This window comes from Rhodamnia argentea, chromosome 11 (assembly GCF_020921035.1).
Source record: "Rhodamnia argentea isolate NSW1041297 chromosome 11, ASM2092103v1, whole genome shotgun sequence".
NCBI lineage: Eukaryota > Viridiplantae > Streptophyta > Magnoliopsida > Myrtales > Myrtaceae > Rhodamnia > Rhodamnia argentea.
Window position 1 is genome coordinate 2,965,308 of NC_063160.1, and position 11,707 is coordinate 2,977,014.

General features: G+C 38.8%; 1 protein-coding gene across 3 annotated transcripts; it reads left to right on the top strand.

Moving 5' to 3' along the window:
* Positions 1–1,592: 1,592 nt before the first annotated feature.
* LOC115744055 (MICOS complex subunit MIC60) lies at positions 1,593–11,144 on the top strand. 3 transcript variants are annotated; one of them, XM_030679144.2, is made up of 13 exons: positions 1,593–1,647; positions 1,684–1,747; positions 2,043–2,106; positions 2,679–3,383; positions 4,007–4,120; positions 4,241–4,393; positions 4,590–4,667; positions 7,386–7,478; positions 7,584–7,703; positions 8,355–8,432; positions 8,581–8,760; positions 9,903–10,004; positions 10,393–11,144. In XM_030679144.2, exons 2-13 carry the CDS (start codon positions 1,740–1,742, stop codon positions 10,624–10,626), a joined length of 1,929 nt encoding a protein of 642 aa, XP_030535004.1. In that variant the 5' UTR covers positions 1,593–1,647; positions 1,684–1,739; the 3' UTR covers positions 10,627–11,144. The 3 variants fall into 3 exon arrangements, with proteins under 3 accessions (XP_030535004.1, XP_048128195.1, XP_048128196.1); XM_048272238.1 differs by having other exon boundaries at positions 1,594–1,638; positions 1,673–1,747; XM_048272239.1 differs by having other exon boundaries at positions 1,594–1,638; positions 1,673–1,747; positions 2,682–3,383.
* The last annotated feature ends 563 nt before the right edge of the window (positions 11,145–11,707 follow it).

An 11,707-nucleotide genomic window follows, 5' to 3' on the forward strand; every position in this document is an offset into this window, starting at 1 on the left:
TTTATCCCTAAATATTTTTTTAGAACAATGAAAATATTATGCGTCATTTATTTTTATAAGCAACATAAATGACTATTTGTAATAAAATACTTTACAAATCATTCATTTTTTGTGAAATAAATAGAGCCTTTTGTTCTAAATATTTTTTACTTTTTTAACAAAACAAACAATGGATCGGTTCCCAAAACAGTCTATTCGATCCCAATTCTAGTGTTTTTGGGAAAATTTTAAAAAAGAGCTTAAACTACTATCATTTTCTCAAATAAGGATTTAAAGTGAATCTTATTTCAAATATGATTTGAAAAGCCCTCACTTTCTTAAAGACTGGCTTAAAGTGGATTTTTTTTAAAAAAAATAAGGGCTTGAATGGTTATGTCATTCTAAAAAAAAGGCCTAATCTTACTGATCGATCAAAGGTATTATTTTTTTATTTTTTACCTTTTTCATTTCTTTTTGTTTCTTTATTGAGGCCCCTAGGGGTCCCTTGCCTAGGCTCTCACTCGGGCTTATCCGGTGGCCGATCATTAGTTAAGACTAGTCACTGGCGAAAAGGAAGGGAAAAAATAAAAAGAAAAGGAAAAATAAAAATGTAAGGGACAAAAATACCCTTATTTGCCTACTCTAAGCACTTATTTAAAAGGGTTAATACCATGAAAAACCCTAAACCGGTACACCCGTGACAAATTTACCCCAAACTATTTTTTTGACCACGAAAAACCCCAAACCGGTACATATGTGACAAATTTACCCCAAATTATTTTTTTTACCACCAAAAACCCTAAACTGGTATATTTGTGACAAATTTACCCTAAACTAATTATTTTGACCACGAAATACCCTAAACCGGTACACATGTGACAAATTCACCCCCCGTTAAATCGTCACTTTGTTTTGGCTTTTGGTCCGCTACGGTATGGGAGGAAACAACCCTTGGTGCTCCACCCATCCGTGCGCTATGGATGGTGTCATCGTACAAGAAGAGACTATTGAAGGAAGGAGGTTCACGATTTGACATAAATAGGTAAGCCTTAGGAGCAGCCGGCGGCGAAGATCCCGACCATGGAGACCATGGGGATAACCCGGTAACAATGATACGGAAAGCAAGTCTTCGATCTTACAAAGAAATGCGATGGCTCGAAGACCTCGTCTCTAATGCTTTTGCCTTCCACGAGACCGTACCTGTCGGATCCGAAGATCGCCTATCTCAAATTGATAAACCTGTAACAAATAGAAGGTTAAAACCCCATATTGGTATACCCGTCAACTATCACATGTCACTAAATCAACAATTTGATAGTTAAATTTAATAAAAATTAACGGAGGGTAAATTTGTCGCATGTGTACCGGTTTATGATAAATTTGTCACATGTGTACCAGTTTAGGGTTTTTTGTGGTCAAAAAAATAATTTGGGATAAATTTGTCACAAATGTACCAGTTTGGGGTTTTCCATGGTATTAACCCTATTTAAAATAAGATTAATTTTATGCTTATTTGAACATTTTCCTTTTTTATAACCGATCCATTCTGGAAACCGGCCCGGCCCGATCCCTCCCAGCTGTGCTTGCCAGTAAGGGCTTGCAATGGAGAAGAGACAATGCCCACTTCCCGGAGAATCAACCCCTCTCTCTACTGCGACTGAAACGATCCGCCATTCGACCAAAAAAAAAAAAAGAAACGATCCGCCATTGACGAAGAACAACACTGCTGTCGAACTGAATGAAACGATCCAATTGAAGAGATGATCCGGTAAGAGGCTATTTCTGACGATACTATCCGAAACGGAGAGAGAGAGAGAGAGAGAGAGTTCTTGGCGTTGCTCTTGCTCTTTCCGGGATTTTTGTCCTTTCCTTTTGGGTGCTTTGCTGTGTGAGAAGATTACGGGCTGATGTTGAACTTCCAGCGCGAATGTGTTAGCTCGTGTCGTTCGTTTTGTGAGGTTTCTAGCGCGTGCTTTTTTTTTTTTACGTGGTTGCCACTTGAGGTTCTGGTGAGGTGAACTCGCGGCGACATTGCTGAATTCGAGCTCACGGTGAATTTGCAGGTCGATTCTGGAATTGCCTGCTCGCGAATCCGTTAGAAGGATCCCGCGGCGAATCGTTGGTCAGGTATTACAGTGGCTGTTGATTGAGCTTCGTGAATTTCTGCTGTTCTTTGTACTTTTGGGTAGATAAGCTCGTTTTTTGTTGGAATTTACACTCACAGTGACTTGCACTCGGGTGGGGTTGAGGGGTCCTGGAAGCTACTTTTGTTATATCATTTCCTTTGGCTTTTATGTTTAGTTTGATTGGGGATGTCAATGTTGCAGGTCATCTTGTTTTCGTTTTGAATATTGTTGAATTGATTGATAATTGATATGGTAGTGAGCTAACTTTCCACATTATCGACCCCTTCCACTAGATTTTAGGAGGTGAAAAATTTGGCATATTGGAAGATTATTACAATTCAGTAATTTTCACTTTAATTCAGCAAATAATGGGGACTCTATTGAACAGACCTCCACTTCTTAAAATCCTCAGGTTTTGCACAATTCATCCTGTTCTCCCTGTTCATGGTGTGTGAGAAATCTTTATTTTTCTTTTTTGGGCATAAGAGAGCTTTGGACAAGTACGTGAGGAATCATATTTGTTGGCCATTGCCATCTATTTACAGTGCTTAATTTATGGTGGTGATATTTCAGCAGAGGTCCTTATATCTTTCTTCAAGAAGGGAATTTTCAACTGCTGCTCCACAAAATGCATCGACTGGGAAACCAGGAAAGCCACCTGAGCCTGGAAGTTCATTACCTAAGTTCATTTTGGGAAGTATTGCTGTCAGTGCTGCTGTCATGGCGGCTTATCAATCTGGCTACTTAGATCAGATGCTTGGTAAAGAGAAACATGATTCTCTCGAGACCTCTAGGATTGGTCTTGATCTGAAAAATCAGGACACAACTTCTCAAGATGCAAAATCTGTCCATCATTTCGAAGAGGAAAAAGTTTTGACTGGTAGTGAAGTGCCTAAAGATTTGAGTCCTCAAACAGGTGATGGGGAGAAGGATGAAATCCAGACAGTTGCCCCTCAATCCAATGCTTTAAATGAGAGTAAGATTGATATTCAGTCTGACTCACAAGATAAATCTGAAGTCACACTTGGAGAGAGTAACGCCTTGAACCAACATAAAGACTTGCCCACAGCTGATGTGGTTTCCGATGTTGAAAGCACAGATTCTGCAACAACATCTGAAGGGAGTCCTGATACACAAAGCCCGATGACTAGCCGAAGTAAGCTACCAGATGAGGAAGTTAAAGTTGGGCAAGTATCCAGCCAGGTTACTTCAGCTAGGGATCTCGGCGAGGCAAAAGTAATGCCTCATCAGGATCTTGTAGCAGAAGAGATACATGAGGTGCTTGTCATTGCTCACTAAGCACTCCCTCATATGTTGCATTTATCTTTTGTATGGATTGCTAGGTTTTTAGTTTGGTGATGGTGTCTGCTATACATAGAATATTGTCTAATTTTATCTTTTGGTGGTTCTTTTCATCCTTCTAGTAGTAGCTACATGAAGTATTGGGGATAGCTCATTCTATTTCTCTCATTTAGATGCCATCTTAGCTTGTACTTTCTACCCTATCTTCTCTACGGCTTTCATAGTAATTCCCGGAAAGCTGAGAGACTGAGATGACATGACTACTAGTAAGTGGTGCTTTATATCCTTGGTTAAACTATGTTTCCCTTTGTATATAGGAATTTTTCTGTTATTCACATCTGCCATCAGAGTATAATGTGGTATATCTAGGGGGAGAGAGAGTGGAAAGGAGTTGGCTGCAAACTGGTGTTTTAAGCCTTGAAGACATTGTGAAAGCCTAACTTGTCTGACAGTGCTTCCCTGCAGTTTAATGATGTTGGTTATGTACTTTAAGAAAGCCAAGTTCCAAGGATTTTACTGTGAAGTTGCTTTTTTATTGCTTTAAGGATAGAAGTTGATAAATATTGAACTCCTCTTTCTTTTACCTTGTTTTTTTCCAGGATGCATCTGGTCAATTTATTGAAACATCAGGTTCTCTTCTCGAATCTTATCATCTGAAGGATAAATCTGAAGAGAGATCTCCTGCTTCTCTTGATAGAGACATTGACATTGAGGTACTGTATGACTTGCATTGTCCTTTTGTCTAATCCAGGTTATATTTATGGAAGTTCATGGTGAACTAATCTTTTCTATGAAAGTTGACTGTGGACTTATCTTTGTTCCTTGACTTCAAGGCTTTTGCTAGTGCAATCGAGGAGTCCAATAATGGCGTAGCGACCAAAGATGGAAAACTGATTCTTGACTTCTTACAAGCAATTCACGTGGCTGAAAAGAGACAAGCTGAGTTAGATGCTCGTCATTTTACTGAAGAAAAGAGAAAAATGAAGGTAAGGACAAACCCCTGTGATTAGGGACATGAATTAGTCACCACCTAGTCGTGCTCCTTTTTTCCCCTTACAGGCATAGAAATTGTAATACGAATTATAAGTATTACCCTCTCTTGTTCTTATTTATTCTTCATTTTGCTCAACTTTTTAAGAACTGATGAATCTATTGAATCAGTAAGTTTTTTCTGTGCTTCAGGAGAAGTACGAAAAGGAATTGAAAGATGCAATTGCTAGAGACCTTATGCATGCAGAAGAGGCTGCATTACTAGATAAGGTGGTTCTTGTTGCCGTGTTTTACTCTTCATATAGTTTGTTGATTCTGTAGGCTCGTCAAATCTTGGAGTGCATAAGGCAGTGTTTTCAGGAATATCAGGAATCTACATACTTGAAAAATAATTATCAAATAATTTTCTCCAAAGTCACGCGGGTTTTATTCTTCATTATTTTCCTTTTTTTTTTGGGCCGGGGGGGGGCTGGAAGTGCACTTAAAATGAACATCTAGACATAGATTTGTCAGTGTACAACTGTTTGAAGTAGTTTGTTCCCTGTTCAAACCTCAAGTCTGTGAATCGTGAGGTAATATCAGTCTCACTGATGGCTCACTACATCTGATGAGATCTTTATGTTCCTGGATTTTCTTGTCCTAAATGGTAGGAGGTTGAGTGTGTGAATGTGTCTTGGATCTACAGAAATGGTGCCTGTAGTTATCAGCTAAGCGGAAAAGGTTTTGATAAGAGATTCTAGATGCAAATTCATTGAACCCAGCATGCATAGAAGCATGAATGATTTGGAGTTTACAGGTTTGCTGCTGTAGAAAGAGGATGCATATTGGTCTCCGATTCTCTGTTATTTTTTCTGCAATTTGAGATAGATGATGGGCTCAGAGATGTTATGTAATCTAAATGAGAATGAACTGGAGAAAAAGGAGGAGTAACCTCAGGTGGGTCTTCATTCAACGTGTTGGGAACTTTGACAAGCGATTCACGTAAAAGACTGTTAGATGGGTGATGAGATAGCAGTCAGGTGGTATTCTTATTGCTTAGAGTTAGTCAATATGCATCAAAAGCGATCAGGATCAGGTGCATGGGCATCAAATGGTTTGGCCTTATGTATCAAATTTAGGTGGCTCCATTATAAACACTGAGATTTTTTCTCCAGAGTCAGCCATTTTGAATGTGTATTTCAAAACTAGATAATAACATGATTGCATGCCGCTGTTCAAGCTGTAGTAATTTAAGATTTTATTTTACTAGATATAAAACAACTTACTTGAAATTCTAGAAGTAAAAGGAATTGGCCTTATTTTTGCTGGATATCTAGATGGCAGACAAATGAGTTGGTTTGGAAGGAGCGTTGTATAAACCAGCCAAAATAGTTTTTCTAGCCATATGAAGTAGAGAGAGCTTTTTCTCGAATCTTTGAAGTGATATATTTTTTGTCTGAGATAGGGAAGTTTTGGGAGGATGGAATCTCAAGTTTCTGAGCTAGTGGAAGACTGTGAGCTCTGGGAAATTAATCTAGCTGGTATTGGTTTTGCTTCACGTGAGCTGGATACTGGAGCTTTTTACTAATGAGGTATTGGGTTATACTGAAATCTGTTTGGTAGGTGCTTTACTTCTGTAGTGGCCATGAGGATGCAGACTTTAGACTTTTGAGAAGTTGTGGAATAAGAGGTTGGCTTACATAAAGCATGAGGTGCTTGTGATAATAGATGTTTTTTATCATGTAAAAGGAGCAGTATACAAAGATAGTATTGTTCAATTAATTGCGACAAGATTCCAAATCAGGTTAGACGGCTTCAGGTATAACTTTGATTGTGGCCCTTCCGGAGGATGGTGCCACTGATGCAGTTTGGGGTAGGAGGTTCTTGGGATAATATATACGGCTGGAAGGTGCTTTATGGCCCTGATCTGATTTTAACGCAATTTTTCTCTTGTAATTGTCATTTCTAGGTAAAGTTTATGTGTTTTGACTCTGTCTTGTTGATATAGGCGTAGCATCAGGTCTTGGCCTAGGGTCTTATCAGTATGATGCTTGGTGAGCGGTATATCACAGGCCAGATTGGATAACCTTTTTCTGTTCAGCATTTGGGTAATGACTTTCAGACTGAGTAGTCTCAGATAAGCCCAGATACTACGTATAGAATGTGGCCTTGAAGGGCTGGAAATGGCATTGCCTATCTGGCAAAAGAAATTGAAAAAACTGAATGTAAATGCTGGCTTTTTAACCATTTCTCTGGTGTTACCAACAATTGTCATCCATTGTCACTGTCAAAGTCACCGATCTGAGCAGGGCTAAATCCTGAGCAACCATGACAGTGATTTGGTTGAGCACATAGATTGTGCCTGAATGTGTTACTCTCCCTACTCTTCACCACCCCCCATTCTCTCTCTCATGGACCTGGTAGGGCAAAGTCTTGGCTGCAATTTGGTCTTGACAACACTGTGGCTGCAACTTAGACTGGAGTATACAGACCGAGTTGCAGCAGCTCAGGCGGCCAACTTGTGGCAATTGCTTGGGGTTCTGGTGTTTAATTCATAGACTTGTTAATAGAGTACCCTTTACACTCCTATTCTGTCCTAATTCTTATCTGGAGTTTGACATAGACAAATTCAGCCCTGCTTGGGTGCGATGCTTCTATTACCAGTTGGTAACCCCCTTGTTGCTTTATTATGAAAGTTACTTAGGGAATTGAAAAAAATGGCATATCTCTTTGTATTTGTCTGTTTTGTGTACATTAACCTCAATTATAAATGAGATAATACTAATTTTTGTGGTCCCAAATTTCTCAATTCAGTTCTTTGAGCTTCTGCAGGAATTCGTAGAACTCCTATATTTTTAGCAGCAATACTGAGTAATTAATTTCATTTTGTTTTATTTTGGTTCATCAAATCGATCAAGTGCAAGTGAGTTTGAGAGGGTGCATGCAGTGTATAATCATTTCAGTACGTAGGACTCACTTTTGCTGGTGTGGCAATCTCCGGTTGTGCAGGAATTGAAAAGAGAGAGGGCAAAAGCAGTAGCTGCTTTGGCAGCTCTTCAGCAGAAGTTGGAAGAGAAACACAAACTGGAACTGGAGCTAAAGGTGTACTGGCCTTTTTCCTGTTAGAAGTCTTCTCATCTGTTTTTTGTTTTTTGACTTCTGCATTGGCAAATGTTGAACTCACATTGCTGGTTTAAAATATTACAGGAGAGTGAAGCAGAAATGAAACTGAAACAAGTTGAGGAATTGGCAAAAGCAGAAATGGTTTCTGTAATTGCACGTGAGAAGGCTGCTCAGATTGAGAAAATGGCAGAAGCGAATCTCCATGTATGAGTATTTTGTTTCATATATTGGAGAAAGTTATTTGCATTTCATTTGCTTGGCATAACTTTGATGTATAGTCTTTAGAAAGAACATCACTATTACACTGAAGGACACTTTCTTATATAGCGACATGTTAGGTAATACCTAGAGATGTTCCATTGGAAAAGCTTCTGGTCAAAGGATGTTTTGTGCACATCAGGGTGATAAAAGAAGGCATGCTAGGTATGAGGGATCATTTGTGCACAGTGCATTGATGAGTCTGGCTCTTGGACTAAGATATATCGCCAGGCTCATTTCTTGATACAATAGGTGAAAAGCTAAATGCTGGTAATTTTCCCTGCGCAAATTTCTGGAATCAGGACATGCCGAAGCAACTTGATATTACTAGCCTGTGAGGTGTGATGAGTGTCAGAAAACTGGAAGGTATTTGTTGTTTTCTGTGGAAGAAGGATTGTAATTAATTGAGTGGACAATCATTGGAAAGCACTCGTATATTCTTAAATAACCTCTACGCTAAGTTAGGGGAATGAGAGAAATTTCGAGGGCAACTTAGGACAAATTATGCAAGATTCTTACTTTCCAGGCAATATTCTTAAAAGGCACTGATTTTATGTAAATGAAATGACGTTGATGAATATCTATTTTGATTTGTAGATAAATGCCTTATGCATGGCATTCTATGCTCGATCAGAAGAGGCTCGGCAGAGTCATTCTGTTCATAAGCTGGCTTTGGTAATGGTTCTTTTTGTCTGTCTCTCACATAGTTTTTTTTCTTTCCCAACCTTTATGTACTTTTGGATTTGGATATCAGCTTCAAATGATTGGGTTTTGAATTTTCTAGCAAACATATTTATGTCTGCATGTCTGTATTGTCATCCAGGGAGCACTTGCACTGGAAGATGCTCTTTCCCAAGGGCTGCCTATTAAGGCAGAAATAGAAGCTTTGCAAACTTATCTTGAAGGTATAGACAAAAATTCAGTTTTGGATTTGGTCTTATCATCTCTTCCGGAAGAAACAATTTTCCATGGCACTGATACCGTGCTGCAATTGAACCATCAGGTGAGATATTTCTCTTACCATAAAGATTTAGAAATTTTATAAATGCTGTAATTCTTCTGAACTTAATACTGTCTAACCTCTTGTGAATTTTCTTTAAGAAGATTGCATTGGTGTAAAAGCTAATAACCTGTCCTTACTTCTGCTTAGAGGGGCCACTTAATCTAAAAATACATCCATGTTTGTTGGATCCCCTACGTGTTTTTTTTTTTAATAAATTCACCGTTAGGCTGGTTGAAGTGAGCATAATGATAGGTAGTGGGATCAGTTAGAGTTCCAATGTTAAGATGCTTGAACTTTCCAGTTCTCTTAATTTTTAACAGCAAATATGGTACTCTGTTTCTCACAGCTGAAACCGTTTTGTTCAGTCAGCACGTAGTTTCTTCCTTGGCACTTTTGCTTGGTAGAACTGACGGAACTTGTGCATCATAGGTTGTTCAGTAAAATCTCACCCTCCTCTCTATTCTCCCTTGTTCAACTCCTAGTATGATAAAACCAGCTCTACCCATGAGATGCCCACCCCTTTGCTTCGTCAATAATGATTCTGGCGCCACTCAATGAATAGCTTCTAGTGGGAAGAAAAATAAGGGTTCTGCTTTGGTGGTCTCTTCTCTATTGAGAGAATGTGACCAGTGGTTTCTCTGGCGTATGAGATTTACCATTTTGGGTCTGTGAAGTCTCTTTCAATTGCCCCGATTACTTACTAAGATTATTCTTAAGATTTTTAAGTGAGATATAAAGCAAAACATAGTTCTCAAATTAAAGTTTCGACTTTGACATAAGGATTATCATTATTCAAATCACAGATTGAACTGTGTTGCGATACTTACAGCTGGGGCTGCCAAGCTCTAAGATAGCTTTGTTTCTCAGTTACTAATCCAAACAGCAAGTGGAAAGGATAGTTTTGCATTTTCTTTTTTTCCACCATAAGAGAAGAAATATACTCAATTTTTTTGCTGTAGTTTTTACCCAGCAACATGATGTTTAGCCGTTGAGAACTTGGATACTGGTGATGTGTGGAGATTGATTTATAAAATCATGCAAGACATGGAGACACAAATGTGTTCGCATACAAGTATGCTGGTGAATTTGCTTCGTTTGATGAAGGTAATTACTAATTGTTTTTAACTCCCTGCTTCCAATAGTTTGACACATTAAAAGGGACGCTGCGACACTTTAGCCTTATTCCACCTGGAGGTGGTGGCATCTTGGCTCATTCTTTAGCACGTGTTGCTTCATGGTTGAAGGTGAGGAAAAAAAATCTACATTTTGGCAATTTTCCTTAATTAGTTTTCAAATCAGCATGATGTTTGTTTTTATTGTAAGAGATTGATTACAAAATTAGGCTATTTATTAGCTCCTTTTTTAATAAATGCGTAGATTATTTGTGAAACTCCATTCTATCAAAATTAGTTCAACTCCATCCTATCAAAACTAGTTTTAACTTTTAACTCCTGTTAGTTCTTATTTTATCTGTGATTTTCTCCAGAGACACATTATGCAATAACAGTAAGAAATATGTGGTGGATGTGCAAACTTTAGCTACCACTGGGAAGATAGGTTAATTCTATTTAATACTGGGATGCAACATTAGATTTCACTGAAAAGCTTAATATGTCTTCCACTTTGCTATAGATCAAAGAAGGTGGCCATTCTGGTGATGGGATCGAATCCATCATTAGTAGAGTTGAGAGCTACTTGGCAGAAGGGAAACTTGCCGAAGCAGCAAATGCTCTTGAGGAGGGTCTACAAGGAAGCCAAGCGGCCGAGATAGTTCAAGTGTGGGTGAGGCAAGCAAGGAATCGGGCAATTGCTGAGCAAGCCCTGACTCTGCTTCAGTCATTTGCCACCTCGGTTAGCCTCACTTAAACTGCAATAACCTGATCTCACTTGAGGGAAATTGAGCAATGTCCTGAAATAGCACTGGGTGGCTTTATGACACCATAACTTTGGCTACTGAACCCGAAGAAATCTGTTTCGTGTGGCGAGCCATTTTTGTTATTCCTTCTCAACGGCAGAATATGTCAACAGTAATGAGGAATTGTTCTGAGGTTGTCTTACTTCGGCTGTCTTAGTCTTTTTGAATAAGAATCTTCTCATAAATTTACATAGAACTTTTTCCCCGAGGATCATTTTTACCTTGTCGGACTGATGGTACATTGAGGATGACGATGCTCATCCTGGCGAACACTTGATTCCCTGAAGTTGATGAGAATGAAACTGATACGTTCCTTGTCGGTCGGCAGACGGAGTCCTGTATCCGATTCTTTGATTATGGGTTGAAGAAGTTGTGCAGCCAATTTGTTGTATTCCAATGTGAAACTGAATAAGACACACTGAAACTGTAAGCTTTAGGTCTGGAAATTGTTCCATCCTCTTTGAACGCATTCCACCGTTTTGCATTTATTGTTTTGGAGCCCTGACTTGATAAATTTGTTCATCTAGTCATTGTTCCGGAATGGCCATTGACGTATGCAGCGATGCAATCGTAATTGGCATGTACCGAACGAGTGAAATCGACAAGTCTTGGCAAGCTTCTAATGTGTGTATGTACTGCTTTGTCTAAGGCGTGTTTCCTTTTTAAGAATCTTAACCGAACAGGTAACAATTGACGAACAGGTAACAATCGACAGGGAATGGTAGTTGGTCTCTTGCTTGTCGGTTGTAGCAAATCGTTTTCGATGTCTCAGAATGCCTAATTATTCCTACGCCTCTGTGTCTGTGCACATGCTTTGCAGTTCAAATGCATGTGGGAATGAAATCAAAAGAGGAAAAGCCAAAAATCTCTAAATAATTGTTATTTCTACATTTCGATAAATGGGTTTTGATATTGAGGTCAACTGAGGAAGTAACGATTGTAAACTTGGTAATAGTGATCTGGGGAAAATTATCTGGTCAATCATAAATCTTTTATATGAATGTCAATTCAAGCCTAAGCTTTTCAATTTTA

Bases quoted from the DNA above. Each gene is read 5' to 3' on its own strand.
- LOC115744055 (XM_030679144.2), top strand. The intron at 4,668-7,385 runs GTGGTTCTTGTT...CCGGTTGTGCAG, and splicing joins AGGCTGCATTACTAGATAAG to GAATTGAAAAGAGAGAGGGC. The intron at 8,761-9,902 runs GTGAGATATTTC...TGCTTCCAATAG, and splicing joins TGCTGCAATTGAACCATCAG to TTTGACACATTAAAAGGGAC.